This window comes from Hemicordylus capensis, chromosome 6 (genome assembly GCF_027244095.1).
Source record: "Hemicordylus capensis ecotype Gifberg chromosome 6, rHemCap1.1.pri, whole genome shotgun sequence".
Lineage (NCBI taxonomy): Eukaryota > Metazoa > Chordata > Lepidosauria > Squamata > Cordylidae > Hemicordylus > Hemicordylus capensis.
In genome coordinates, this window is record NC_069662.1 from 60,182,275 (window position 1) to 60,209,797 (window position 27,523).

Consider the following 27,523-nt stretch of genomic DNA (forward strand, 5'->3'; position numbering starts at 1 on the left):
TTCAGGGCTCCATTCTGTCACCTATGCTTTTTAATATCTACATGAAACCGCAGAGTGAGGTCATCAGGAGATTTGGTGCTGGGTGTTATCAGTATGCTGATTGTCATCCATCATCAGGAAATGGCATTCATTCCCTGAATGCCTGCCCAGTAATAGGCAGGATGAGGGATAAAAAATGGAAACTGAATCCAGGCAAGACGGAGGTGCTCATTGTAGGGGCTCAGAATTTATTATTTCTTGTTTACACAGTCAGACAGGTGTTATTGACTGGTTTGTTTTATCCAGACATCGAGTCCTTCCCAAGGACCTGGGATGGCTGAATTTTATCAATACTGTTGGTTATTATAGATATCGTCGCAAAATATAGGTTGTTCCCAGTAAAGCTGCTTTTTGTAATTGGCTGATGGTGATTTCTGTGGCCCCTATGGTGTTGAGGTGTTGCTATTATTATTATTATTATTATTATTAATTTACATTTATATCCCGCTTTTCCTCCAAGGAGCCCAGAGTGGTGTACTACATACTTGGGTTTCTCCTCACAACAACCCTGTGAAGTAGGTTAGGCTGAGAGGGAAGTGACTGGCCCAGAGTCACCCAGCTAGTCTCATGGCTGAATGGGGATTTGAACTCAGGTCTCCCTGGTCCTAGTCCAGCACTCTAACCATTACACCACGCTGGCTTTGAGGGATGAGTTAGATCTTCCTGTGCTGGATGGGATTACACTCCCCCGGAAGGAACAGGTATGGAGCTTGGAAGTACTCCTAGACCCAGGCCTCACCCTGGTATCTCAGGTGGAGCTATGGCCAGGAGCGCTTTCTATCAACTTCGGCTGATTCAACAGCTGCGCACATTCCTTGAAGAGGACGACCTCAAAACAGTGGTGCATCAGCTGGCTACCTCCAGGCTTGACTATTGCAATACGCTCTACGTGGAGCTGCCTTCGTACATAGTACAGAAACTTCAGTTCAAAATGCAGTAACCAGACTGGTTGCTGGGGTAACCCGGAGAGATCATATTATGCCTCTTTTAAAACAGTTACACTGGCTGCTGATACATTTCTGGGCAAAATACAAAGTGCTGTTTATTAACTTTAAAGCCCTAAATGGCTGAGGTCCAGGTTACCTTAGAGAGTGCCTTCTTCTGCATGATCTCCACTGCACGTTAAGGTCATCTGAGGAGTTCTGTCTCCAGCTGCCACTAGTACGTCTTGGTGGCAACTCAAAGGTAGACCTTCTCTGTAGCTGCTCTTGGGCTGTGGAATGCACTCCTGGCAGAAATCTGTAGTTTGAGTTCACTGTTGGCCTTCAGGAGAGCCCTTAAAACCTATCTGTTTGGCCTGGCCTTCCAGGGTTTTAAAACTGTTTTAAATGTTTTAATTGTTATGCTGTTTTTAAATTGTCTGTAACGATTGTTTTTAAAGGACTGATTTGTGGGTTTCATTTTTGTTGTGCAGCGCCCAGTGCCGCTTGGATGGGGCGGTATATAAATGTAATAAATAAATTAAAAAAAACAGAATTTAGTTGTTACTTTGTGGGGTTCAAAGTTGTGCAATCTAAGAATGGCAGCTACACATCTATCTATTTTCTAACTGCAATATCTATTTTTGCAGCCACATAACTATCTAACTTTGCTTTTGCTTTTAGGAAGCTGAGTGTGAAATCTATAACGAACCATCGTTTCCTGGATAACGTAGGCACTCCATCTCCAAATGGGCTGTATGATTTGGCTTTGGGACCACTTAACAACAAAGAAGTGTGTGCTACCTGTGCACAGGACTTCAACAATTGCCCAGGTCACTTGGGTCATATAGAACTGCCCCTCACTGTCTACAATCCTCTCTTTTTTGATGTAAGTATGTGACATGAAGGACTGTGCTGCATCAGTGTTGAGGATATTTGTATTAGCTGATAATATTGACCTACCTTGCAGAGTTGTAAGAGTTCCCACAAAATGAAATATCTAAAGTGTTTTGAATACTTGAAAGTGCTATAGAAATAACAAACTTATTTTATCTTCTTCAGAAATTATTCCTTCTGATACGAGGTTCTTGCTTGAACTGTTGCCATCTGACATGTCCCCGGGCTGTGATACATTTATTACTTAACCAGCTGAGACTCTTGGAAATAGGATTACTTCAAGCAGTCCATGATCTTGAGGCCGTCCTAAGTCGGGTAGGTTCTCTTTCTCTCAGTTTGTAGTTTTCTGAGACCATTCAGAAAGATTCTGACTTAATATTTCTTTCAGTTTTTAGAGGAAAATATTGACAGTCCTGGTGTAGATGTTGAAGAAGTGTTAAGTCAGCACACAGAAGATATGCTCCAAAATAACCAACTAAGGGACCAGGGTTCACATGTAAGTAAGGAAACCAGTATTGTAGACTGCTCTTTTGAATGAACAACTTGGTTACGCTTCCATATGTGATACAAACCTGCAATTCTTCTATATTAAAGTTTCAGTATCCCTTTTCTGGACTGTCTGTAAGCAAACTTCTTTCTGGTTCTGTAAGAATTTGCAATAGCAGCTTGTATTCAGATTGCATCAAATATGTGGAGATACATAGAGGAGTCAGGAGTTTCTGTGACTGCAATACTTTTGTAGCCAAGAGGAAAAAGATTTCAACGTGGCAGTTGGGAGGACCTAGATTTGAGGCATGTATCCTTCTCAAGTGGGCACGAGAAGACTGATATCCAGGATTTTTTTTGATGATTCATGCACTTATTATTCATGCACTTATTATTCATCCAATTGCCCCTGTGACAGTGGCTTGCAGTGGGAGTGATGTCTCTCCTGGATGGAACCTGGCTGAGTAGTGGGCGACAGGCAAGGGGTTAAGATGCCTGCTGCTCACTTGGATGCCTCCCTGGGCAAGCCAAACAATCCCAAGGTGGTTCAGAAGGTCCTACGGGCATCCAGGAACACTTGGAGCTGCTGAGGCTGCCCACTGTGCCTTTGGGGCCAATGAGATTGGGGCTGGTGACATCATGGACTGATGTCCAACTGTGGGCAGGGCAGGAGCTGCTGAGAAGGCATCCAGGCCCTTGGAGGACCAGGCAAAAAGGGGGTGAGGCCAGCAGCAGCCGCATGAAGCCACTGCCTGGCTGGGGGATCCGATCATGCATGTGGAGAGGCGAAGGGCTCCAGTAGTGATGGTAATCGTCTGCTTTGCCTTGCGCCCCATCTCAGATGAAGTCCTCCTGCCCTGGGATTGTTTGGCTTGCCCAGGGAGGCTGGGGAGGCATCCAAGTGAGCAGCAGGCATCTTAACCCCTTGCCTGTCGCCCACTGCTCAGCCAGGTTCCATTCAGGAGAGTCATCACTCCCACTGCAAGCCACTGTCACAGGGGCAATGGCCAGGGGAGAGCATTTCCTCCAGGGACATATGGCTCTCTGGCTGGCTTAGAAAGGAAGAGCATGCTCACCCATAAATTTCCCCCTTCCTATCAACTTGGCATCTCCTACCTGCACCTCCGCCTGAGCCCCGGTGGTGCAGTGGTAAAACTGCCGCCCTGTAACCAGAAGGTTACAAGTTCGATCCTGACCAGGGGCTCAAGGTTGACTCAGCCTTCCATCCTTCTGAGGTCGGTAAAATGAGTACCAAGAATGTTGGGGGCAATATGCTAAATCATTGTAAACCGCTTAGAGAGCTCTGGCTATAGAGCGGTATATAAATGTAAGTGCTATTGCTATTGCTGTTGCTATTTGCACTGTCCCAGGTACCTTACCTAGGGAGCACAATTTTTGGAAGGGGGCTTTGGCTCCCGGCCTCACTGGTATAAGGATAGAACTCAGCAATTCCTGGGAGTCTCCTCTGACCAAGGGTATTCTCAGAGGAGTGGGGGGCAGGAGGAAATATTAATTTTTCTTGCAATTCATTGGATTTAACATCTTGTTTGTAACTTATACTTTTTTGTTTTGTTCTAGGTGAAAAATGTATGTGAGTGTAGAAGTAAGCTGATCTCCCAGTTTTGGAAATCATACATGGGCTCAAAGAAGTGCCCAATCTGCAAGTGAGTGTAGCTATTTGGTCACAAATCAAGTAATTCTTTTTTTGGCTCATCCCTTCCCTACCACCAGATGTCCCAGCAATAATAAATGCAACAATTTTGTATGTATGTATTTATTGTGGTGTTTCTTTTTCTCTTCTCTTCAAGAGCGGGAAGGTCACTTGTCCGAAAAGAACATAATAGCAAACTCACTGTGACTTACCCCACTGTGGTAATCCAGAAGTCGGGCAAAGAGACAATAGTGGAGGAGGCAGCAAGTACAGTATTTTATTTTGTTGAAAGGTTATGAAATTGTTTATAAAATCACATTTGATAAGCATTTCTTTGTTATACCAGATTATGCTGTGTAGTTTTTTCACATGAAGCCTTTTAATGTGGATTTACACGCTTTTTGTGTTTTTGAAGGAGACCAAGCAGCAGGAGAGAAGATTTTAATTGGGCATTCTGTGGTTAAAGGAGCAAGAATCTTTATATTTAGTCCCATTAAACCATTCAGTAATGAGACACTACACTGAAGTTTCTTAAGAGATTGAACAGGCAGTTTATTTGCTGCTTACTGTATTTTTCGGACCATAAGACGCACCGGACCATAAGACGCACCCAGTATTAGGGGCCGAATCGGCCCAAACTACTGCTGCCCCCCCGCCCGGATTAGGGGCCAAATCGGCCCAAGCTAACTGCCGCCGCTGCCGACCGACCGCCTGCCCGCCCGGATTAGGGGCCGAATCGGCCCAAGGTAACTGCCGCCGTGGCCGCCGCCCGCCTGTCCGGATTAGGGGCCAAATCGGCCCAAGCTAACTGCCGCCGCTGCCGACCGCCCTCCCTCCCAGCTGCCCAGTCCTAACCTCCTAAGCCCGATCAGGGACCCATACTGGTAACTGGAGAAGGAGAGAGGAGCTCGCAAGCAGAGCTCCTCTCTCTGCAAAGCCTCGGCCCGAACTGGCACTTTGGCCGCAAAGGATGCCTGGGAACTCTCAGGTGTCCTTTGCGGCCAAAGCGCCAGTTCGGGCCGAGGCTTTGCAGAGAGAGGAGCTCTGCTTGCGAGCTCCTCTCTCCTTCTCCAGTTACCAGTATGGGTCCCTGATCGGGCTTAGGAGGTTAGGACTGGGCAGCTGGGAGGGCGGGTGGTCGGTGGTGGGGGCGGCCGCGGCGGCAGTTAGCTTGGGCTGATTCGGCCCCTAATCAGGTGGGGGGGCGGCTGGTGGACAGCCCTACTGGACAGTATTCGGACCATGAGATGCACCCTCATTTTTCCCCCACTTGGGGGGGGGGAAGTGCGTCTTATGGTCCAAAAAATATGGTATATGTACAGAATATGAATGGAATGAGTTTAACTGGTGTGTGGGTGTGTGAGTACATGTGCACACATGTGTGCATACATAAAGTATTTCTACCATTCTCTTGTGCCATTTCTGAAACTTGCAGTTATGTCTGTCATGCTGTCCATTGGGAGAAGGAATTGTTTAGTTGTGCATCTCATTGCACCTAAATAAATGTAAAAATGCATTTGGAAAGGGAACAAGGCTATTTTTGTATTATATAATTTCATCTAAAATCAGTACTAAATGCAAAAAGTTTGAAGGCAACTAAAATTGTTAGCGCTCTGTCTCTCACTCTAAATGTAGGTTGGTCTCAAGGTGAGATAAATATAATTTCCAGAGCTCAACCCAAAGGCTACATTTGGCAGCTACTGCCACTGAATAATTCAGCTAGCTCTGGCACAATTCTGTCTAGTTATGATAGTATGAAAGCTGATAACTAGAGCAGATTGCTACTGTGTTCTGTGAGTATGGAACAAACAATTTGATCATGAATTCTTTAATCTCTCCCACATGTGCGCACCAAAGATGTACCTGGCAGGTTTTCATCAGTGTTGAAATCACTTGATCACGTAAAGTTGTTCCAATCACGTGGCTTATCTGTGACAGGAAGATCATACAAATACACTTTGTATTTTAGTTGAAGATTTGCTTGTGTGATTGGCAGTTAAAGATGTACGGTATACATGTGGACATTCAGCTCACTGTTTGTGTACGCGGTGTTGCACTTGGATTGACTTTAGTTGAATGCTGTAGGCGCTGAACAAGTGCATTTTTAATTCCCTGTTTCATTTTAATCTGATAGAATGCTGCAAATAGGTTATGGCTAGAGAATTAAAACACCTGTCAAACTTAACTCCTTAGCCATAGATGAGACTCAGCTGGGGAAACGAGGCTACATGACACCTGCCACTGCCAAAAAGCATGTTGAAGCTTTGTGGAAGAATGAAGGTAAATCAGTAAAATTGTTTGATGCTTGTTCATTGGTTCCAAAAAAACTGCACTCATGGTGCAGTGCCTTGAAGCACATGTCATATCTGGCTAAATTTGTGAAGCCAGTATATATAATTCTTGCTTTAAAGGTTTGTTTGGCTCTTTTTTCCTATTGAACATTACTTCCTTCTGGAAGGAGGATGTTTCTGATGGTAGAGAGGTGTGTGGCACCAGAGTTCTGTCTCTAGAGGTTGGAAATATCTAAACAGGCTGCTCATTTCAAAAGTTGAGCTAATTTTGCTGTATCTGAAATATTGTCCCTTCACATCAGGGCCCAGCCAAGGCAGTTGTGCCCATGGTAGAAAATACAAATGGCATTTCTTACAACTAGGGCTGTGCATCGCCAGACAGTATTCAGCATTCCCCCAGTATTGTGCAGAGGCAGCTGTTCCTAGAATAGCCATCTCCATGGAGTTCTTCATGTTCCTGGCACCAGGAGGGCTTCCTCGATTGGAACTGGGGTCTGCGGCGATGCCGAGAGGACTCATGGGGACATCTAGGAAGCGTAATTTCTCCCAGTGCTTTTCGTCTAACCCTACGTGCCTTCCCAGCTGACCTCACAGGCATTGGTTCCAGTAAAAGGCAGTGCTAGAAGTATGAGGAATTGCATGAAGAGGGCCATGCTGGGGCAATTGCCTCTGCACAGCACTGAGGGCACTGCTTCAAATTCACTGGATTCGAGGTGTCTGCTTATATTGAGCCCTGCTTACATCTAATTAATCTGGGGCACAACCTAGTTCTCCTGAGCAAACCTCACTAAAATGAATGGAAACCGTGCAAGAGCCGGACTCTGTTCATTTCAATGAATCTTGTGCAGAACGTCTCATTGGATTATGCCTTGTGGATTAGATTTGTTTGTTCCCAGTCTGTCACTTTAAATGGTGCAGCTGTCCCTGCTGCTCATATATTGTGGTGTTAGGAGCAGCATCAGAAAATTATTCATCTAAGTTTTAAAAATATGAGAAATTTCACTTAGGTAAGCTTAGGATCATAGCCTCAAAAGCACAGCAGACGGACAAATGGAGATTCAGGGAAGCAAATTTAGTGGTGCTGTATCTGTGTTTTGGGTACAGTTTTTATTAACCATTTGGTTCTTGGGATGTAAATATTGTGAGCTGTCATTGCTTTGCTGCTCTCGACCAGGAGTGCACAACTTCAGCTCTCCAGCTATCGTTGGTCTACAGCTCCCATCTTCCTGAGCCACAGTTGCCAATAGGGGTGATGGGAGGTCCAGTCCCAACAACAGCTGGAGGGCCCAAGTCATGCCTGCTCTCTACATGACCCATCTCTGACTTGAGTTCAGCAGACATTCTGATCTCTCTCTGTTCGGTTCAGGTTTTTTTCTCTGCAAGCTTTTTGCTGGCATGACCGTCAATGGCGATTCAGCTTTCAATCCCGATATGTTCTTCCTAGATCAACTTGTTGTTCCTCCTTCTAGGTAATGTGACCTTGAGAGTTTTTCACTATTAACAATTCTGATTTCATAGAAAGAGGACTCTGTTTATCTTTACTTAACCAATATACTCTGGCATAGGTATCGTCCTGTGAGTTGCGTTGGAGACCAGATGTTTACAAATGGCCAAACAGTGAACTTGCAAGCTGTCATGAAGGATGCCCTGCTAACCCGGAAGCTTCTAGCTATCATGGCTCAAGAACAGCATCAGTCAACGCAAACTGAAGAGGGAGACTCCCAGATGGTAAGCCCAGAACCTGCTTGGTGCCCGTGGTATCAGGGGGGCATCATCTGGTTAAAATCCAGTGAGATTCTTTGAGGCTTCAAAATACATAAAGATTTTCTGAATCACTATATAAGAAGGAGTCTAATGAGGGTATGGGTAAAATATAAAAAATGGCTGGAACCTAAAACTCCGTTATGGGTATCTCAGATTGAAGCTTTAGCACGTAAAGAGGTAAATATCCAATCGCAATGGGGTACCTATAGGGATCTGTTATATTTTCAAGAAAAGGACTGTAAGTTAAAAAGTTTAATTTAAGTACAAAATTTGGTTAGTCATTGGTTTCAGTACCATCAGCTAAATGAAGTTTATAAGAAGGATCTTAAAGTTGGATTTGAGGATCAGATGTCGAGATTTGAGAAGGAGCTGTGTGAAAATGATGAAAAATTAGTTTCTAAAATGTATAAGCTCTTGCTTTTGGAGGAGACAAGACGAAGTGGTTAAAACGACTATGGTAAAATGGGCTCAAGATGTGGGGTACAATATAGAAATGGCAGCCTGGGAAAAATTATGGAAAACTGATTTAAAGTTTACTGCATGTTATCTTTTAAAAGAAAATTATTATAAAATGATGTATAGGTGGTATTTGACACCAAAAAAACTGGCATTAATGTATAAAAATGTTTCAAACAAATGTTGGAAATGTGGACACTCTGAAGGAACCTTTTTTCATATGTGGTGGACTTGTAGGAAGGCTAAAGCATTTTGGGACATGATATATAATGAGTTAAAGAAAATATTTAAAATGACATTTCCTAAGAAGCCAGAATCCTTCCTGCTGGGGATAACACAAGGAGTATTTTCTACAACTAATTTAACATTTTTTATGTACGCTTCCATGGCGGCCAGAATAATATATGCACAGAAATGGAAGAGCAATGAACTGCCTTCAAAAGAAGATTGGCTGATAAAAACTTTGGAATATGCAGAGATGGCAAAACTTACAGTACTGATAAGAGACCAAAATTTAGAATGTTTTAAAGAAGATTGGAAACCATTCTTATTGTATTTAAAGAACTATTTTCCTAATATTCATTTTACAACAGGGTTTGAAATTTAGTAATATTAGCAGGTTGGGTAGATCAAAATCGTGTTTGTAAGGTTTCAATTTATGTTTTGAATTATTATTATAGCAAGGGTTAATTCTATAGTTGGTGATTCACGAGGAGGTGTGAGCGGGAAGTCCATATTTGTTTAATGTGTTGTGAATGATTATTGTCAAAATTAATAAAAATTTAATATTTTTTAAAAAAGAGTTTCTTTGAGGCTGTTCTCATGACCAGGACTAAGGGAGCCTAGCCTGATTCCTCCACGTCGTGTGCTGCCATGGGAGCGCACAGCTCCCGGCAGCAAACCCCACAAAACACCCCTCCCTTAAACGAGGTTAGCCGAGTGAGTGCTCTGCTAACCCCGTTTAGTTGCTTGTGTGCCACCGTGGCATGGCTCCACACCGCGGCAACACAAGTAGACCCTTGACTGGGAGGCTACAACAAGTCTCCTGGTTTCGGGGGTCTCCCTGGGATGCCCCACACACTCACGTGGGGCATCCTGGGACTTCCAGGGGCCAGGCGGCCCCCGATCCCCACTGCCCCTACCAGCTCCGTCACGGAGTGCTAATCATGTGGGTGGCCGATCTGGCTGCCTAGGACAGCTCCCTGCTTGTCTGTGGGGAGAGCCCAGTAAGGCTGTCCACACTACCCATGTGGAGACCCTCGTTGACTACCTTTTGGGGGGTCTAACTTTCATATATGTGGGTGATATGCTGGGTGTTCCATGCAAGAAGCCAGGTAGTTACAAAGATGTTGGAATTAAAGTGGGTCTGCACCTTCTCCAGCAAACCTAGGTTCTTTCTTGCAATATACACTCCCACTACTCCTGGTTTTTCAGTGAAGTAACAGCCTAAGTTCCCAGCCTATGTTTGTCAAGGAAAATTATGTTTTCACTACAAGAATCCTTACTGCAGGGTTTCCCGTAAATGATGTCTTTGGCAGAGGGGCATGAGATGTGATGGAGGGCAGAACATCCCTGCCTTTCCTGTGGAACTGCGAACCTGAGTGGACAGATGTAAATAGGGGGAAACTCTAGAAGGGCACCTGTATTGTTCTGTTGCAACACAAGTGACAGGATTCTATGCCACCTTCAATACATGACAGAGTACTTGTGGCATAAGCTTTCATTGACCTGACAAAGTGGGCTCGGTTGCACCTTCAGGGAAGCTGCTGAAGGCAGAAATATTGAAAAATATAGCTGAAGGATGAGCTGTCCCTGAAGGAGACTTCTACAGTATGATTTGGAAGTGTTCTCGAACTGGTGGGTCCAAGTGAAAGAGCAGAAGAGGAAAGAGTGGAGTGTTTTTGGATTGTGTGTGAAGATCTGTACTCCCATCCTCACGTCACGGGAGTGCCTGTGAATTAAGTTGGACATTAGCTCTGTGTAGGAACACCACACTGCAAGGTGGGAGCAATGGAATTCCATCTTTTAAGTTAGAATGGGTGGTTTACAATGGGTCCTAAACATATGAAAGTGTATCTGGGAGAGCAAAGAATTTCTTTATATTTATATACTGCTCTTCAACGAAAAGGTTCTCAAAGTGTAAGGAACTTTGCTTAGCAAAGCAAAATCTATAGCGGAGTGCACTAAGGGATTTTTGTAATGGCAGTGATTAAGCCTCTGGTAATGATTAGTTCAGCTGTCAATCTCTTAAAGAAGGGTTACACAGTCAGAAGAGTCTCTGGCTGTGATTGGCTGAGCTGCTCTGTTCCTAAAAGCTGTTGCTTGCTACTGGCTGAATTGTGCTTATCTTAAGTGTCGAAGAAAGCAGCAGGCTAAGATAAATGTGGTTAGGAATAGGGTTGTGCACAGACTGGTCTGCCACGAACCAGGCCGGTTCGAGCGGTTCAAATGTGAACCAGTTCAAGCCGGTTCATTGACCCAACCGGCCCAGCCTGTGGGTTTGACCAAACCTGTTTGGGGACCCAGGGTTCAGTCCAAATTTGGACCGAGTCAGTGCACACTCCTAGTTAGGAACGGATGTTTGAAATATGGAATGATGCAGATGAAGAAAAGGCCATAGGGAAGAGTCTGAGAGGGGAAGGAAAACTGGATGGCCGAGTAGCCAGAAAGGAGAGGTGTTCATAGCCAGCACCTGCAGAAGTGAAGAAGACTGAAATTAACGTACTACTGGGGAAGCCTCTAATACATTGAGAATGATTGAATAGCCTTGTTTCAGTAGCACAAAGACTTGCATTCAGAGCTTATTTTCCAGTAATGTGCTATCTGTTGAACTTATTCACCAGCACCAAGACTGTTGACTTATTCCTCTCAAGCATGCTGCAAATAAAATTCCAGGGGATGGTCCCTATTCCCAGAACTGGGGTTCAGCTCCTCCTGTATGCTGCAATGCATCTTTCACAGACGTGGAAGCAAGCCCCCCACCCACCCACTTCACACTTGGTTAGCCCATCTTCTCTTCTTTGAAAACACCAAAACCTTTTCTTGCACAGACCAAAGAAACACTGAGTCACTACTTCACGGTGTTTCTGAAATTCTGACAGTTGAAAACATAATGTTGGATCGTTCTTCTGCTGAAGCTGTGTTTTATGTTCTACAGATGATGGATCAGCCCTCTGAGCCCCTGGATCGTTCTGTTCTGGCGACAATCCCAGGGCAGACCACAGCAGATAAGCTATACAGCATCTGGATTCGTCTTCAGAGCCATGTGAATATTTCGTTTGACAGTGACATGGATAAGCTAATGTCTGAAAAGTTCCCCGGTGTGCGTCAGGTGAGAACTATAAAAAATATTCAGTGGCTTGTTAAAAATGTATTCGCAGTGGAGTACTGCAGGAAGGGAAAATGTGTATTTTGTGCTGCTGCTTAGGTTGATGGGTTATTTTAAATTGTTTTTATGATATTAACTGTAAGCTGCACCAAGATTGCAATTTTAGTATGAGGCGTAGGATATAATTTTTTGAATAAATAATATTTTGAAACTTTCCTGTAAGTAGGCATTTCTGTGGCTGTTGTTGCTGAAAATCTGAATACTGGTAGTTCAAAATGATGAAAATAACATTTATCTTTTTTCCCCTTGTATTTTTTAAAAATAATATTTATGATAAAAGTTTCTGGAGAAAAAAGGTGGCCTGTTCCGTAAGCACATGATGGGAAAGCGAGTGGATTATGCTGCTCGGTCAGTCATCTGCCCTGACATGTACATTCAGACCAATGAAATTGGTATTCCCATGGTAAGGCAAAGCTTGTTCAGTACAGAAGATGGTTTGTTGTAGAGATTTTCTTACTTAGTTTTTATAGCTTCGTAGTTTGGTAGGCTATGGCTTTTGCAAAGTTAATGATTCATCCATATGTTAAATGCAGAATGTGACTGGGTAGATAATTTCGATTTCAGTATTTGCCTTCAGAAATCATATATCACATTATGTTCCTCTTACACATAAGAAAACTAAGTGGTCAAGGGACAGACTCATCTCTTCCTACAACTGTGAAATGTAAGGTGGGGGTCATGCAAGTAACTTTATTGGAATTTAGGGGAGGAGCTATATTAGGGTGGATGGGTGATGTAGTGTTTAGAGTGCTGGACTAGGACCTGGGAGACTTGAGTTCAAATCCCCATTGAGCCATGATACTTGCTGGGTGACTCTGGGACAGTCACTTCTCTCTCAGCCTAACCTTCTTCACAGGATTGTTGTGAGGAGAAACTTAACTATGTACACTGCTCTGGGCTCCTTGGAGGAAGAGCAGAATATAAATGTAAAAAAATAAAAAATAAAATTAAAATAAATAAATGGGTTCAAAGTATCCAGCCAACCCATCTTCTGGGAGGCACCTGACTGGGCCCTCCACATGACTAGAAACCTGGAAGGGCTGTGCGAGCCCTCCGGAGCTCATTCCCAGCTGTCATTTACTGTCTGGTTGCATGTCTCTCTTTCTCCCTGTCTCTCCCTCACTTGAAAGGAAATACATGCACCCAGCCAGCAAACACCAGCTGAGAATGAGCTCCAGAGGATTTGCGCGAGCCCTCCAGAGCTCTGGCCATGCCCTTTGTGCATGATGTCATAGGCAAGGCACATCACTGGTGCACACCGTGTGCACGACCAGCAGGGGCAAACACGGGCCCCCTTTCTCACTCCACCACTGATGGAACTGATTATTCTTAACATTCTCTGTAGGTTAGTAAGAGGCAGACTTGGCGAGCCATTATAGGACTGGTTTTTTAAATTGGTTTAAATTAAGCCAATGTTATTAAATAAATCATTTTTAATTGGTTTAAATGAAAAAAGGCTTCTTAAATCAACAACTAGTGCTCTAAATGGCAAGGTAATTTTATTTCCTTTTTAGGATATATCTATTTGTTCTAAAGCTTTGGAATGGGATATATCTATTTGTTCTAAAGCTTTGGAATGAATAGATGTTCAGCAAATCCCTTGTTCCTAATAAATTTATTCTAAAACACTTTCCTGTAGTCAGTACTTTATTGGAAATTTCTATTTTTTTCTTCATAAATTACTGGAGACCCTTGTTTTTCATGACTTCTCTTGTTGCAATTTCTGTTAGTCTTGGGTGGGTCATAGAGACCCAGTTTCTTTGTTTGCAGGCCAAAAATAGCCCTATTCTGGGCAATTTGTGGAATAGAGCCCTGGTTTCTTTCTTTATACATCTAAAACTAGGGCTGTTTTTGGTTATGCACACTATAGAGATTGAGGTTTTTGTTTGCTCACTAAAACTAGGGTTATTTGTGGCTAAGTGCTACCCGGAAATGACTTCTGGTGTCATTTCTGGTGGCCATTTTGTGACGTTTCCACCAAAACAAACAAACCCCAAACTGGAGGATTTGGGGGTTGGAGGGGCATGAGATTTGAGCACGCTTAAGTGTGCTGAGGAACCTAATCCCCCAATCCCCATGGGCTCAAGGTTCCTTTTTTTTTTTTTTGCAGTTTCCCTGTTCATGGCAATAGGCCAGAACAGAAACTCCCTGCGAAAATAGAGGGCTTTGTGTATACTAATTTTATTAGCTGACACAATGAGGAAAATTACTCAAAGTAGTCCCAATGAAATTAAAAGGATAGGTTAGTACCATTAATTTAAACATGCTTAACCTGCGTAGAGCATCTGCACGCTAGTAGTTTTGCTCTACTTGCCCCCCACCACAGCTCCCACGCCCAAGGGCCTCCCCACACATTTTACAAAATAGGGGTGGGGTGGGAGAGAAAGAAGCCCCTCTCCCTCCACGTGCTCCCCTACTTGCTCGCTACTTCCTGTGGGGTGAGAAGTGCGTGGTGGGCACATAATCCCAGCCCAGCCCCTCTGCTGCTGTTGTCACCCTGACCTCCCAGCGGCTTCTCACCCTCTCTCTCCCCAGCCAAACAACCCATGGGGCGATGACGCCTGTCCTTTCAGTTGACACCTGACATGACACAACTTTGCACTCTGTCCTCAAACTTCCACACATTCTGAAGGCTTTCTTTCTCCCCCTTCTCATTCTCTCTCCCCCTTTCTCCTCCTGTCTCTCCCCCCCCCCGCTTTCTTTCATCCTCCATACACCTCACCTCAGAGACTTCCTCACGAGCCTCGCTCCTGCTCCTCAGTGGGAGCCGCAGTGGGATCGCTGTGGCTGCCTCTGCTTCTTTCTCTACTGACTTCCACCAAAGCCTCTCTGAGGCCCTCACCAACCAGCCCACAGTGCTGGTGGGAGTCGCAGTGGCCTCCGCTTGCTTCTCTATTGCCAAGGCTGCCCCCAAGGCCCTCGCTGCCCAGCCTGCAGTGCTAGCAGGAGAGATGCAATGACCACATCCACCCTGCAGGTACCTCGTGGCCCAGTGACATCAGCCACACTGTGCCTCAGAGCCTGGGCGCCCACACTACACCAGGCTCTGGCTTCGCAGCCTGCATGCCTATCGGTGAGGCCACTCCAGGCACTTCCAGCTGCTGCTGGCCTGTGTTTTAATTGGTCATGGCTGTGCCATCGCCAATTGGCCAAGCCACCATGGCAGGTGGGTTTGTTAGCACTGAGAGGGTGAGATTTGCCACATACTGCTTAAGCCTAGATAGATAGATGTTACTACTTTAATTATTTTCCATACGTCAGCCAATATATTTGTCTATGTAGCATCCTCAATATACGTTTTACAGAGTAATATCTGCCCCAAAAAGTCAGTTATGTGAGGGGAGTCTCTAAATTTAAACTGAGGGGCAGATGAGTCAAAGGAGGGAAGATAGGTCAAGAGGCAAAGGTAATAGAAGATGAATTAGTGGATGTAGTTTAGGATGAGTTCATGTATTATAGGTTTTGTTGCAATTGTCGGTGAAGACTAAGGGGTTATAATAGTTTCTCTGCCAGTAGAATGATGAGTGGACTATGGAATTGAATAATAGAGTAAAGGAAATGAAGACAATTCCTCAGCAGTATTTGGTGAGAGCGGGGCATGAGTTTAACCTTTCCTCCAGAGAAAGCACATGTTATACCGTGCCTTACTTTTACTTGCTTTTAGGTATTTGCTACCAAACTGACTTATCCTCAACCTGTAACTCCCTGGAATGTCCAAGAACTGAGGCAGGCTGTTATAAATGGCCCCAATGAACATCCTGGTGCCTCTATGATCATCAATGAAGACGGGTCTCGCACAATATTGAGCACAGCCAGCCAGACTCAGAGGGAAGCCATAGCCAAGCAACTTTTAACGCCTTCCACTGGGGCACCAAAACCAGGGATAAAAACTGTAAGTACTGCCCCAACCTAGCCCTGCATGGTTTTTCAGATCAACAGGCAAATGTGGCATACTATTTATGTTAATTGTGCCGTCAAGTCGGTGTTGCCTCGGAGTGATCACATTCCGTGTGATTTTCTTGGTAGAATACAGGAGTGGTTTACCAGTATCTCCTCCTGCATAATATGAGATGATTCCTTTCAGTACCTCCCTACATGACCGCTGCCCAGTATAGGTGACTACAAATGTATTTACTAGGCACAGTCTGGGAAGCACACCGGCGGGGATATGAACTAATAGCCTCTTGCACTCTACGCAACCTGCTTCCCAGCTGCGCCACCACAGCTGATATACCAGTGATAGATGGGTTGAAATCACAACTCCTGGTTTAATCTAAGTTCTGTTAGCTGTTTGGTGTACAAGTGGACCTCACTATACACGGTACCATGGTCCGAGAATAGGCACCTGACCTCAGCATATGCGGATATAGAAAAGGTTAGTATCCGCGGTTCCTAGGTGGCCGGAAGTGACCTCCGAGGTCAATTTTGGCCACCATTTTGTTTAAAGGAACCATTTTGTGGCTCTTCAGTTGATGGGGGGGGGAAGGATCCTCCCACATTTTTCACAGACAACTGGCCAAACTGACTGTTTGGGGGGGCATTGTTGGACAGATGGAGACCAACAGAGCACGGTACGGCACTTCCTTTAATTTTGTGTGTGGCCATTTTTCAGATCTCTCTTTTCAGTGCAGGAACCTAACCCCTCAATTCCCATTGCACCAATGCCTTGTTATCTGCGGCAGCGGGTGGGGGAAGTGGGCTTGTTTTTATCCCCTTTACAAGTAGCATACTTAGAAATGGGACCATGAGGGGACAAATAAAAATTTTTATTAAATAATTCTACCTCGGAATATCCTGGTCTGGGTGCCACAGTTAAATTTCTAGGTTGGCTCCCTGGTGCTTAAGATTTGTCAAGGCCTTACTTAGGTTATTATCTTGTCAGTCTCTGGCAAGGTAATAACCTAAGCATTATCATAAATACAAAACATTGACTCTTTCACTGTGCTGTTGAGTAGGGATCACTTCAGCCAAAAATCATACATTGACTCCCTCAGTACCATTTCACTTTTCTGTTTGTTTACTAGCCTTTTTGGCTTGTTTCTTTTTCAGTATCATGTATTCTTCCTTCAGTTTTCTATGGTAATTCTTCATTCTTTAGGAAATGAAGTCTTTATATGGCTGAATTTGAATCTCTTGCAGGTGTGCCGCCATATTAAAAATGGAGATGTCCTTTTGCTGAATCGGCAGCCTACCCTTCACAGACCCTCCATTCAAGCCCATCGTGCCAGGATTTTGCCTGAAGAGAAAGTTCTGAGGCTTCACTATGCTAACTGTAAAGCCTACAATGCTGACTTTGATGGTGATGAAATGAATGCTCACTTCCCACAAAATGAGCTGGGCCGAGCGGAAGCCTATGTATTGGCCTCTACCGATGAGCAGTATCTTGTTCCTAAGGTGAATCACTTAACCAGAGAGCAAATCGTGTTCCTCTCTGCTTGCTTTTTAACAATGTTTTCTTTTCCAGCCATTTGATTGTTTTGAAGTTGGGGGAAATGGTGTAACAATAATTACCGTCACCTTAGCCTTGGTTGGTGTATCTGAATAAGAATGTAGACTTGGGCTTTGAAGTGTCACCAGTTTAACTTTAGCACTCACCGGTTCAGATATGTTAAGGAACAGTTGCTATTAGGCAATCATTCTCCGTAATTACCTATTATATACCTGCACATATACCCAGGTGGGGGAAGGGACATGACGGAGGTTCAGGACAGACAGAACTGCTCTGAAGACTTAACATGGTGGTTCTCTTTATTTAGTGGGGGGAGAGTAACTGGCCCTATCCACCCCCAGCACTGGACCTCCAGTGACTGTTGCTGGTATCTATCTCATGTTTCTTTTAGATTGTGAGCCCTTTGGGGACAGGGATCCATCTTATTTATTTATTATTTCTCTGTGTAAACTGCCCTGAGACATTTTTGGAAGAGCGGTATAGAAATCGAATAAATAATAAATAACTGCAACACTTTTGTATGGTGAAGGCTGGGGTCTCTAGTCAATGTCAGGTGATTTTGCCAGTTATTATTGAATATAATTTTCCAACTGATGTCCCACTTCTTGCTTCCCTTTTGGTCTGTTTATATTTCTCAGGATGGGACGCCACTGTCAGGTTTAATCCAGGATCACATGGTCTCTGGTACCAGCATGACCATACGGGGCTGTAGTTTCTCTCGAGAACAGTACATGGAATTGGTGTATCAAGGGTTGACAGACAAAAAAGGAAGAGTGAAGCTTCTCCCTCCAGCCATTATAAAACCACAACAATTATGGACAGGAAAGCAGGTAGATTAAAAATTACTATACTTATATAAAATCAGTGTGGCAGTGTTGGTGAAGTAATGGATTCAGTTTCTAGTGAATTGTTTCTATCTATAGTTAGAAGAGTATGTGTTTCTTATGATAGCTGTCCAAGGCCATTTAACCTCAGTGGTATGAAGGAGCATTTTTGTTGGAGCTAGGACCCTGGCAGTGTCAGCTCTCAACTGTAATGCCTCTTAGTAGCCACTGGGGGGTGGTTTAGGGTCATGGATAAAAATGCTGGACTCTTCCCCTCTTTGTTCTTCCAGTGTTAGTCTCCATTTTGTCTCTCCAGAGATGGCTATTTGTTTTGGTCTCTCTCTTCAGCCATGAGCTACAGCTGAAATTAAGCTGCAGGCTTTTTCACATTTGTTTGTAACCTTTTCTTTAAATCTTGTAGTTCTTCAATACTGAAGAACGATCTCAAGACCTCTTGCTTTGCTGCTTTCTCACCAAACTGGTTTTGCTCTGCTATTAGGGACTGAATTGCCATTCTTCCCCTACAGTTTTAAAGGTAAAGTGTGCTGTTGAGTCAGTGTCGACTCCTGGCGACCACAGAGCCCTGTGGTTATCTTTGGTAGAATACACACACACACACACACACCAGGTCTTGGTTCAGTCATGGATCCTTCCTGGGTTCTCTTCCAGTGCCCTAGTTGGCCAAACTCTGGCACAGGCCTTGGCTAGCTTGAAGCTGTCTTACAGTCCTAGCCCACTATTGTCTACACTAACTTGCAGCAGCTCTTTCGGACAGTTCTCTCTCACTGTTTAGTAACTAATGTTCCATTCATTCTTTAACATTTTTATTCTGATGCTTTGCTTTGAACACACTAAAAACATCTTCTTCTGTTATTGTGTTACATTTAAACAACAATCTTTTATGTCTTTTCATGGTCTTTCTATCATCTCTCTTTGTTACTTTCTTTTTGTTTTTCTGCTTGGTCATCTTATTAACCCAGTACTCCCCTGTGCTTTATTCATCTCTGTGCTGTTTCTCTCATGGCCTTTTACATATGGACCTCTCTCCCTTTAATTATTTTGCTAGTTTCCTCTTTGACCTTAAGAAAAACCCATATTTTCACCTTATTTTTCTGTTTGTTCTTTCCTACAATTAGATAGTTAAGATATTCTTCAATTATTTCTTTTCCTCTCTCCCAGATAGTGCAAAGTATTGCCCCTCTCTTACTCTCTCTCTCTCTCTCTCTCTCCTTCTGTCGCATTTGTTTTGCCTGCAGTCATGACATGTGTATTTGTACAATGCCCAACACAAATCCGACACATTTAGAAATAATAGATGGTGAATAATATTGAAAAAGCATAACATTCCTTTCCAAAAGTCTTTCTGTGTTTAGATGCTAAATTTATATTTATGAGGATGCTGGGAAAACCTACCCCCTTTACCCCCCAAAGGGGGTAAACATGCCCCATTTTTACCCCCCAAAGGGGTACCCATTTGTAGTGGGTAGGGGCAAATAACATGAAGGGGATAGCTGCATATTAACATGCATTCTTTGCTGCCTGGAGCTGAGGACATCTTTGATTGGGTTATGCTTCCCACATGTTCCCAGGCAGGACTAATTGAAAACATCTTCACCAGATAGTGATTTATCCATGATAACAGTGTTGAGGCCATCTGGACTATCCACGGAGCACCACTGTCCACCATTGACGGAGAGGAGAGCTGGTCTTGTGGTAGCAAGCATGACTTGTCCCCATAGCTAAGCAGGGTCTGCACTGGTTGCATTTGAATGGGAGACTTGATGTGTGAGCACTGCAAGATATTCCCCTCGGGGATGAAGCTGCTCTGGGAAGAGCAGAAGGTTTCAAGTTTCCTCCCTGGCTTCTCCAAGATAGGGCTGAGAGAGATTCCTGCCTGCAACCTTGGAGAAGCTGCTGCCAGTCTGTGAAGACAATACTGAGCTAGATAGACCAGTGGTCTGACTCAGTATATGCCAGCATGGCATACAGAAGCTTTATTTGTGAGCTTCCTTCCAGCTTCCATGGGCAATCAGGCCTCAGCACGACACCGGGCAACTCATTTTTTAAAAACCAAAATGGCAGCTCTCATAAGCATAGGAACAAGAATTATTAGTAACAAGTAGAAAGTGAATCTGGTCCAGTTTCCCAATGTCCTTTAGCATTTGGAGACCATGTGGAATCCTATTTGGCTCCATTATGTATTATTCAGATGTTTTCTCCACTTTCTTACAAAGTTTCTTAAGAGTTTTCTAATGATCTGTATAAGATGGCCTCGGCACCTACTATTTACAAATTGATACATGCATGCATATCTTTGGCATATGAGTCTTTACATTTGCACTCACCAGAGCATATACTGGGGTTGTACTCTACAAGGGCGATGGACACATCTGCTGCTTTTTCAACAAACACACAGGTGCAGGAAATTTGCCGAGTGGCTACTTGGAAGGTGCCATTGACGTTTACAAGGCACTTCAAGATCGATTCATATGCTTCCTCCCAAGGCAGCATTCAGTTGCAGAGTGCTACAGCAGGTTCTTCCCCCGGAGTAGGCAAGGACACCCCCTCTGGACATAACAGTCTCTGAGTATTATGGCCAGAGCTGTGGTATGTCCTGATCAGAGATGTCCTCAGCTCCAGGTAGCAGAGAACGGAGCATTGGTTTACTTATTGTGAAGGCTGCTTCTTGCTGCCGGAGCCGAGGACATCTCGGCCCTCCCCGGCGGTGTCCTGGCCTACTCCATGGGAAACCTAAGCATACTGTAATGTAAAACTGTGTGGTACAATACTGTTGTTTTCTACGTTGGTCTGTTGGTTGTTCTATAGTCATTGTGTTCTGTGTTACTTGCATATTCGGCCTAAAAGAACTAAGCGCGGTTATCCGCCCCCAGCTCTTAAGGCTTGTAATACTTTTCAGTTAGTCCTGCCTGGGAGCACGTGGGAAGGATAACCCAATCAGAGATGTCCTTGGCTCCAGCAGCAAGAAGAAGCCTTCACTGTAAATCAACCAGTCCTCCATTCCTTTTAATAATTTGCTTCTCCCTTGTATTTTATCACAGGTTGTTTCTACATTGTTAATAAATGTGATTCCAGAGGACCATATTCCACTGAATTTGTCTGGGAAGGCTAAGATTGATGGAAAAGCCTGGATGACTACATCTCATTCTAGAATGTATGGATCAGCTCTTGACTTTCTGTGTGAATCCCAGGTATGGGTCAGCTTTTATTAAGATACAGAGTCAGCAGGGGGTCTGTATATTTTGTTTGTTCTGGGTAGCTAGACAACATTTGTGGTCACTACAGCCTTATTTCTTGCCTGTTATCATTATGACCTTTAGAGATGCTTGAAGAGGGCCCCCAAAGCAAAGCAGGAGGCCAGGGATGGTCCTCTTTGTCTCCTTCTCCAAACTCAGGAAGAGGGTTGGTAACTGTCCTTGTGGTTGTGCTGCAGTTTGAAGCAGTCCAAGTACCCGCTACATGGGGGAAAAATCTCTTCACTCCTCCTTATCTCCAAAATGGGATCTTATTGTGCTCGACAGAGGAAGGATGCTTATTATGCCAAGCAAAGCTGCTGTTATCAGTCTAATGGCAAAAGCTGTGCTAAGTGGGGTGAAATGTATAACTTGGACAAAAAAGCTCATTCTTGTTTGCCTTTTTTGTTTCAAAGCAAACATCTCTCTTGAGTTGGTACAGGCTCTTGGGTGCACCTAAAATAGTTGTTTGGATCCCAGCCACTCCTTGATCACATTGCTGTTCCTGAGTATGTTTAACCACAGCTGCAGATAATGCTAATAAATCTGCATTCTGTATTCTTTTATATTTTAAAACCCACCCGCCCCCTTCTTCCAAAACTTAGAGCAGCAGTCTACCCTTGCAAGAACTCGGTGAGGTAAATTCAGCTGAGAGATACTGACTTGCCTAAGGCCTCACAATTGAGTTCAGTAGCTGAAAAAGGATTATCTGGGTTTTATCTATATCCAATCCCAGCATTCTTGTCACTGCATGAAACCGGAATGGGTTTGAGTTCATAAAAATAGAATAGCAGGGAATCTGGTGTATTCGAATAGCTGAATTCTTCACTTAGCTGGGGATTATGAAAATTGAATAAAATTCAGTGCTGCTGATACTATTACTATTACTATTATTACATCTACCAGGTTATCATTAGAAATGGTGAGCTGCTCTGTGGAGTCTTGGATAAAGCTCACTATGGGAGCTCTGCCTATGGTTTGGTGCACTGCTGCCATGAGGTCTATGGTGGTGAGACTGCTGGAAAGGTGCTGACGGCTCTGGCCCGTCTCTTCACTGCCTACTTACAGTTCTACAGGGGGTTTACGATGGGTGAGTACGGTGGTTTACTTACTGAATCACTTGTGCTGTTTTTCCAAAGAGAGTTGTGCTGTTCAGCAAGATCAATAGAATGCTCTCCAAGTGGAACTTTGCTCTGATATTGTGTTTGATAGAGCCATGCTTACATAGCATGGCTCTCTTTGTTCAGCATGAATCAGTTTCTGAGATTTATTAAGAAATACAGGGTCTAATGTATCGCATCACTCCACTGTACTGTGCTGTGCAGCACCTCGGGATGCTAAACAAATCTCCTGCTCTCCTGGGAGCTCTCAGCCCTGGCAAACTCCATGCAATATTTTGGATTTTGACACTACATGACCTACCTGTTGTGCAACAACTGGTAATTCTCCTGTGTCAGATGGGAGTGGCTGTAACAGCCCTTGGCAAGTGACGCTGTGTCCCTTGGCCAGAAGTGGTTGCAGCTGTTCCTGCTAGGTGTAGATGAAATTGAACTGTGTCAGGGCTGACCTGTGTGTAGATGAAATTGTTGTGGATTGTGCCCATTATCACTAATGCATTAATTGCTGAGGAAATATTTTTAATCTCTCTGAATGAAACTTGTTAAAGTGATAACTAGCTATATAGAATATTGAATGTGTTTTTTGTGTCAGTATTCATAGTAGGGGAAACCCCCGCATAACTGGTGTATTCTTTAGCTGCAGTATGATAGAATTTGTTGCCAGTGTATGTGTGCTGATGTTATGTCCCTTGAAAGCTCAGCTCCTTTGTACTTTTTCTGCAATGTTCATTATAAAGTAGTTACTTAGCCCCAAAAAATCTTCCTGGGTTTACCAGAATAGAACTTTCCTTGAGAAAACAAACTTAAGCCAAAAGAGTCAACACTGAATCTCAAGTGGGAGAAGATGAATACTGTTGTTTCATTGTAGGAGTTGAGGATATTTTGGTCAAACGCCCAGCTGACCACAAGAGGCGCAAAATCATTAAAGAATCTACCCACTGTGGCACAAAGGTAAGCTCCTATTTCTAGGAGATAGGTTGTTCTTTCTTCTCAAAGAACCCTGTATTTTTATATCAGTTTTGGCTCCTAAAATATAACTTTGTTCTTCTTAGGCCATTAAAGCTGCATTTAACTTGCCAGAAACTTCATCGAGTGAGGAGGTCCGAATAAAATGGCAAGAGGCACATCTCCGCAAAGACCAGAGAGACTTTAATATGGTCGACCTGAAATTCAAAGAGGAAGCCAACCATTACAACAATGAGATTAATAAGGTAAGCATTAAGAAATGTGAGATTGTGCGAATACATATGAATCAGTAAACTGTGAACAGCACCTCACAACAATTTCTTATAAGTAGTGTATATATCTGTATCTCAACCTGTCTTTAAATTGTTCTGGGAGTTGTCATATAAAAATCAACAACCCTGTGAGACAGCCACTATCTTAGGCTTCAAGTCAGTGACAGGTCCAAGGCTGCCCAGTGCAGGGGCTTGAACTCAGACCTTCCTGCCCTGGTCTCTGCTCACAACATCACACTAGATTTCCCCATGCAGTCACTAATGGATTTGACTAAAGAAATTGCAGTGTCAGTAACACCTTGTTTGAGAGCTTGATTTTTAATCACCTGTGGTTCAAGTAGAGTTAAGAACATAAGAACAGCCCTGCTAGATCAAGCTCAAGGCCTATCTAGTCCAGCATCGTGTTTCACACAGTGGCCCACAAGATACCTCCAAGAAGCCCACAGGCAGGGGCTGAGGGCTTGCCCCCTCTCCTGCTGTTCTGCAACTGGCATTTAGTGGCATCTCATCTCTGAGGCTGGAGGTGACCTATAGCCACCAAACTAGTCGTCATTGATAGACAAAATCATGGAGGACAGGTCTAAGTCCCTTTTAAAGCCATCCAAGCAATCACCATATCACCACAGCCATCCAAGCAATCATCATCACCACATCCTGTGACAGAGAATTCCATAGGTTAATTATTTTTCACTGTGTGAAAAAATACTTCCTTTTGTCAGTTCTGAATTTTCAAGGCTTCAGTTTCATGAGATGGCCCCTGGTTCTAGAGCTATGAGAGAGGGTGAAAAATTTCTCTCTGTCTACTCTCGCCACACCATGCATAATTTTATAGACCTCTATGTCTCCCTGTAGTTGCTCTTTTCCAAACTAAAGAGTACCAGATGCTGCAGCCTTACCTCAGCTTAAGAATTGCCACAGCTTAAATAGCGACTTTCTTCCTTCATACATTTTAGGTATGCATGCCTCTTGGACTTTACAGGAATTTCCCAGATAATAACTTGCAGCTGATGGTACAGTCAGGCGCCAAAGGCTCTACTGTGAATACTATGCAGGTATATTGATACAATTTTGTTCAACTTCCATGGGCTGCATTTGCTGCTTCATTTTGTTGTAAGAATTTAAATTCCTATTTCTATATCTTCTGCAAAGCAAATTGTATGTCTTTAACTGTGGGGGCCACTTTGGAACTTTTTGAGATTAGTGGCTTGCAGGTCCATAAGCAATCTCTTTCATTATAATGAAAATAAAATATCTTTTCATCATCTTGAATAGCCCACCAAATTGGGAGAGCTGAGCCTAGCCGGTTGATAGTTGTTTAAAACTTACTGCTACAATGAAGAATAGCCAGTCATTACCATCACTTTCCTTATCTAAATGTTTTCACTTCTTATTAGTAATTTAAAAAGAAAAAGAGAAATGGCAGAAAATCATTGGGTGGTATCGAGGAGAGAGGAATGAATCCTGACTGTGCACCACTGAAAACATTGGAGACTAATGAATCATTACTAACTTTAAGTCCCACTGCTTTCAGTAGGACTTAGCCAGTATTTACTTGCCTTGTAATATCATCTGTTGTGTTAGACTATTCTAGTAGAATGAAGACTAGAAATTATGTGGGGAAACTAGGATATGAGGAAAGGAATGAACAATGATAACATAGGCTCAGATTTAAAACACAATTTCTAAACAGCTAAGACTGAAGTCACACTCACTGAGTAACAAGTGGGCTAGTTACGATTTTTGGTTCCATACTGACATTTGCATCTCATTGTGTCTCACTTGATTTCTTATAGATTTCTGGTTTGCTGGGCCAGATTGAGTTAGAAGGTCGAAGGCCTCCATTGATGCCATCTGGTAAATCACTGCCATGTTTCCAGCCTTATGACTTTTCTCCCAGATCAGGAGGATTTGTGGCAGGTAGATTTCTCACTGGGATTAAACCTGCGGTAAGTTCTTATGCCTTGGCTCCTGCTCTTTGAGCTTAATTGCTAATATATGACGTATGTATCTTCCAAGCAATTGTAGTAGGCAAAGTCAATGTTACTGTTTTCATTGAAAAGCAATAAATGATTATGTTCTCTAATCATAGAAACATAGAAAAAGAATGATAATATAAAGATGGTTCCCTGTCCCCAAAGGGCTCACAATCTAAAAAGAAATACAAGGTAGACACCAGAAACAGAAATGCTGTGTTGAGGTTGAAAATTTCTCCCTGCTAAAAATAAGAGAGCCACCACTTTAAAAGATGCCTCTTTGCCCAAGTAGCAGGAATATAAGTTAATATAATTTTATTCATTTTTTCTTTCCTCGAATGTGGCTTTTTGGAAGGCCAGTTAGATGAATTTTAGTTTGCTGACTGCTTTCTTACAGAGGTTATAATTTTGTTTTAGGAATTTTTCTTCCATTGTATGGCCGGTAGGGAGGGTCTGGTGGATACAGCTGTCAAAACCAGCCGATCTGGGTATCTTCAAAGGTAAGAGTTGCTTTGTTACAATCTTTCTGATATTTATATCAGTTAGATCTGGATATTGGTTCCATCATTCATAAGAAGTGGGTTCTGCGCCTGCGCAGATCAGCTTCGGGAAGAATTTGTTAGCTCCTCGCGACGCCAACCGCCTACTGCACGTGATTGCAGTACCCTCTAGTGGCAGTTAGGTGTCTCGGTGTTCAATTTCTTTCTGACCGCCATAGTGATCAGTGCCCGGAGACTGTTTGCTCCTCATGTGGAAAGTTTGTAATTCGTTTTTATGGCTTTTGGGCTTCTGGTTTCGGCATTTGACCATTCTTTAAGACTTCCTCAGATTTTGGCATTACTCTGGACTCGGATTTGATTTTTGGAACGGACTGACTAACTCCTTCGGATTTGATCGCGATCTCGGAACTCCCCCTTCGACCTTGGAACAGAACGGCTACTGTTTTCCTTAAGATGAGCTGCCCAGGGAAGCCTGGTAAGGCGAGTAATTCCAGTAAGACTACCTCTAAGCAGTGTACTACTTGCCGCTGAAAGATCCCCTCAACAGACAGCCATACTCTATGTCTGTTTTGCCTAGGGGAGTCGCACGATACGAAATCCTGCTCCATCTGTGTAACTTTCAGTAAACAGACTCTTAAAAAATCGTGCTGCTCTGCTTAAAGTATTCTTGTTGGAGGATGCTTTGTTGCCTAAAAAGACTGCCCCGGCGGCTTTGGCTTTGGACCTAGCATCTATGGACCCGGCGTCGAGTGCGCATTCTAAAGGTCCAGGAAAGTAAAAGAAAATCTCGGCTTCCGGCGCTTTGCCATCTGCCGCCTCGACGTCGACTGCTTCGGCATCGACATCGGACCCTTCAGGAACTTTTAAGCATCCAGAGGAACACGAGTCTGGACGGAAGAGGGGGCACAAGGAGGATTCTTCGGCGCACGGAGCTGCCCACAAGAAGCCTAAACATAAGCATCGAGATCAGGTTGTGGAACGTACTCCTTCGCCCTCGGGACTGCAGGGCTATGTGATCCCCAGGCATCGAGCAGCTTCCTTATCTCCGGCTCCGATGCCCTATCAGTCACTGTTGACTCCTGGGCCCAGAGCACACTCCAGTCGACATCGTGATCTGTCAACATCGAAGACGCCCAGGCGGGGGTCTGGAGATAGCACTTTGGAATCGAGGGCTCGACATCGAGACGACGCGGCAGTGGCTGCTCGCGCTGCTCTCCTTTTGACGTCGACATTGACAGAGTTGGAATCGATGGTCGCCGTAATTTTTAGATACGGAGC

General features: G+C 43.8%; 1 protein-coding gene across 1 annotated transcript in view; it reads left to right on the top strand.

Moving 5' to 3' along the window:
- Window positions 1–27,523, top strand: part of POLR1A (RNA polymerase I subunit A) — a 74,159-nt gene that overhangs the window by 2,462 nt on the left and 44,174 nt on the right. The window contains exons 2-21 of the mRNA XM_053259809.1: window positions 1,644–1,848; window positions 2,022–2,171; window positions 2,245–2,352; window positions 3,921–4,006; window positions 4,151–4,260; window positions 6,187–6,273; window positions 7,651–7,753; window positions 7,850–8,012; window positions 11,662–11,835; window positions 12,173–12,295; window positions 15,557–15,784; window positions 17,032–17,286; window positions 17,980–18,171; window positions 21,225–21,374; window positions 22,323–22,506; window positions 23,403–23,485; window positions 23,587–23,745; window positions 24,726–24,824; window positions 25,566–25,718; window positions 26,163–26,245. Coding sequence (XP_053115784.1) covers window positions 1,644–1,848; window positions 2,022–2,171; window positions 2,245–2,352; window positions 3,921–4,006; window positions 4,151–4,260; window positions 6,187–6,273; window positions 7,651–7,753; window positions 7,850–8,012; window positions 11,662–11,835; window positions 12,173–12,295; window positions 15,557–15,784; window positions 17,032–17,286; window positions 17,980–18,171; window positions 21,225–21,374; window positions 22,323–22,506; window positions 23,403–23,485; window positions 23,587–23,745; window positions 24,726–24,824; window positions 25,566–25,718; window positions 26,163–26,245 — 2,895 coding nt within the window. The remainder of the gene's footprint in view (window positions 1–1,643; window positions 1,849–2,021; window positions 2,172–2,244; window positions 2,353–3,920; window positions 4,007–4,150; window positions 4,261–6,186; window positions 6,274–7,650; window positions 7,754–7,849; window positions 8,013–11,661; window positions 11,836–12,172; window positions 12,296–15,556; window positions 15,785–17,031; window positions 17,287–17,979; window positions 18,172–21,224; window positions 21,375–22,322; window positions 22,507–23,402; window positions 23,486–23,586; window positions 23,746–24,725; window positions 24,825–25,565; window positions 25,719–26,162; window positions 26,246–27,523) is intronic.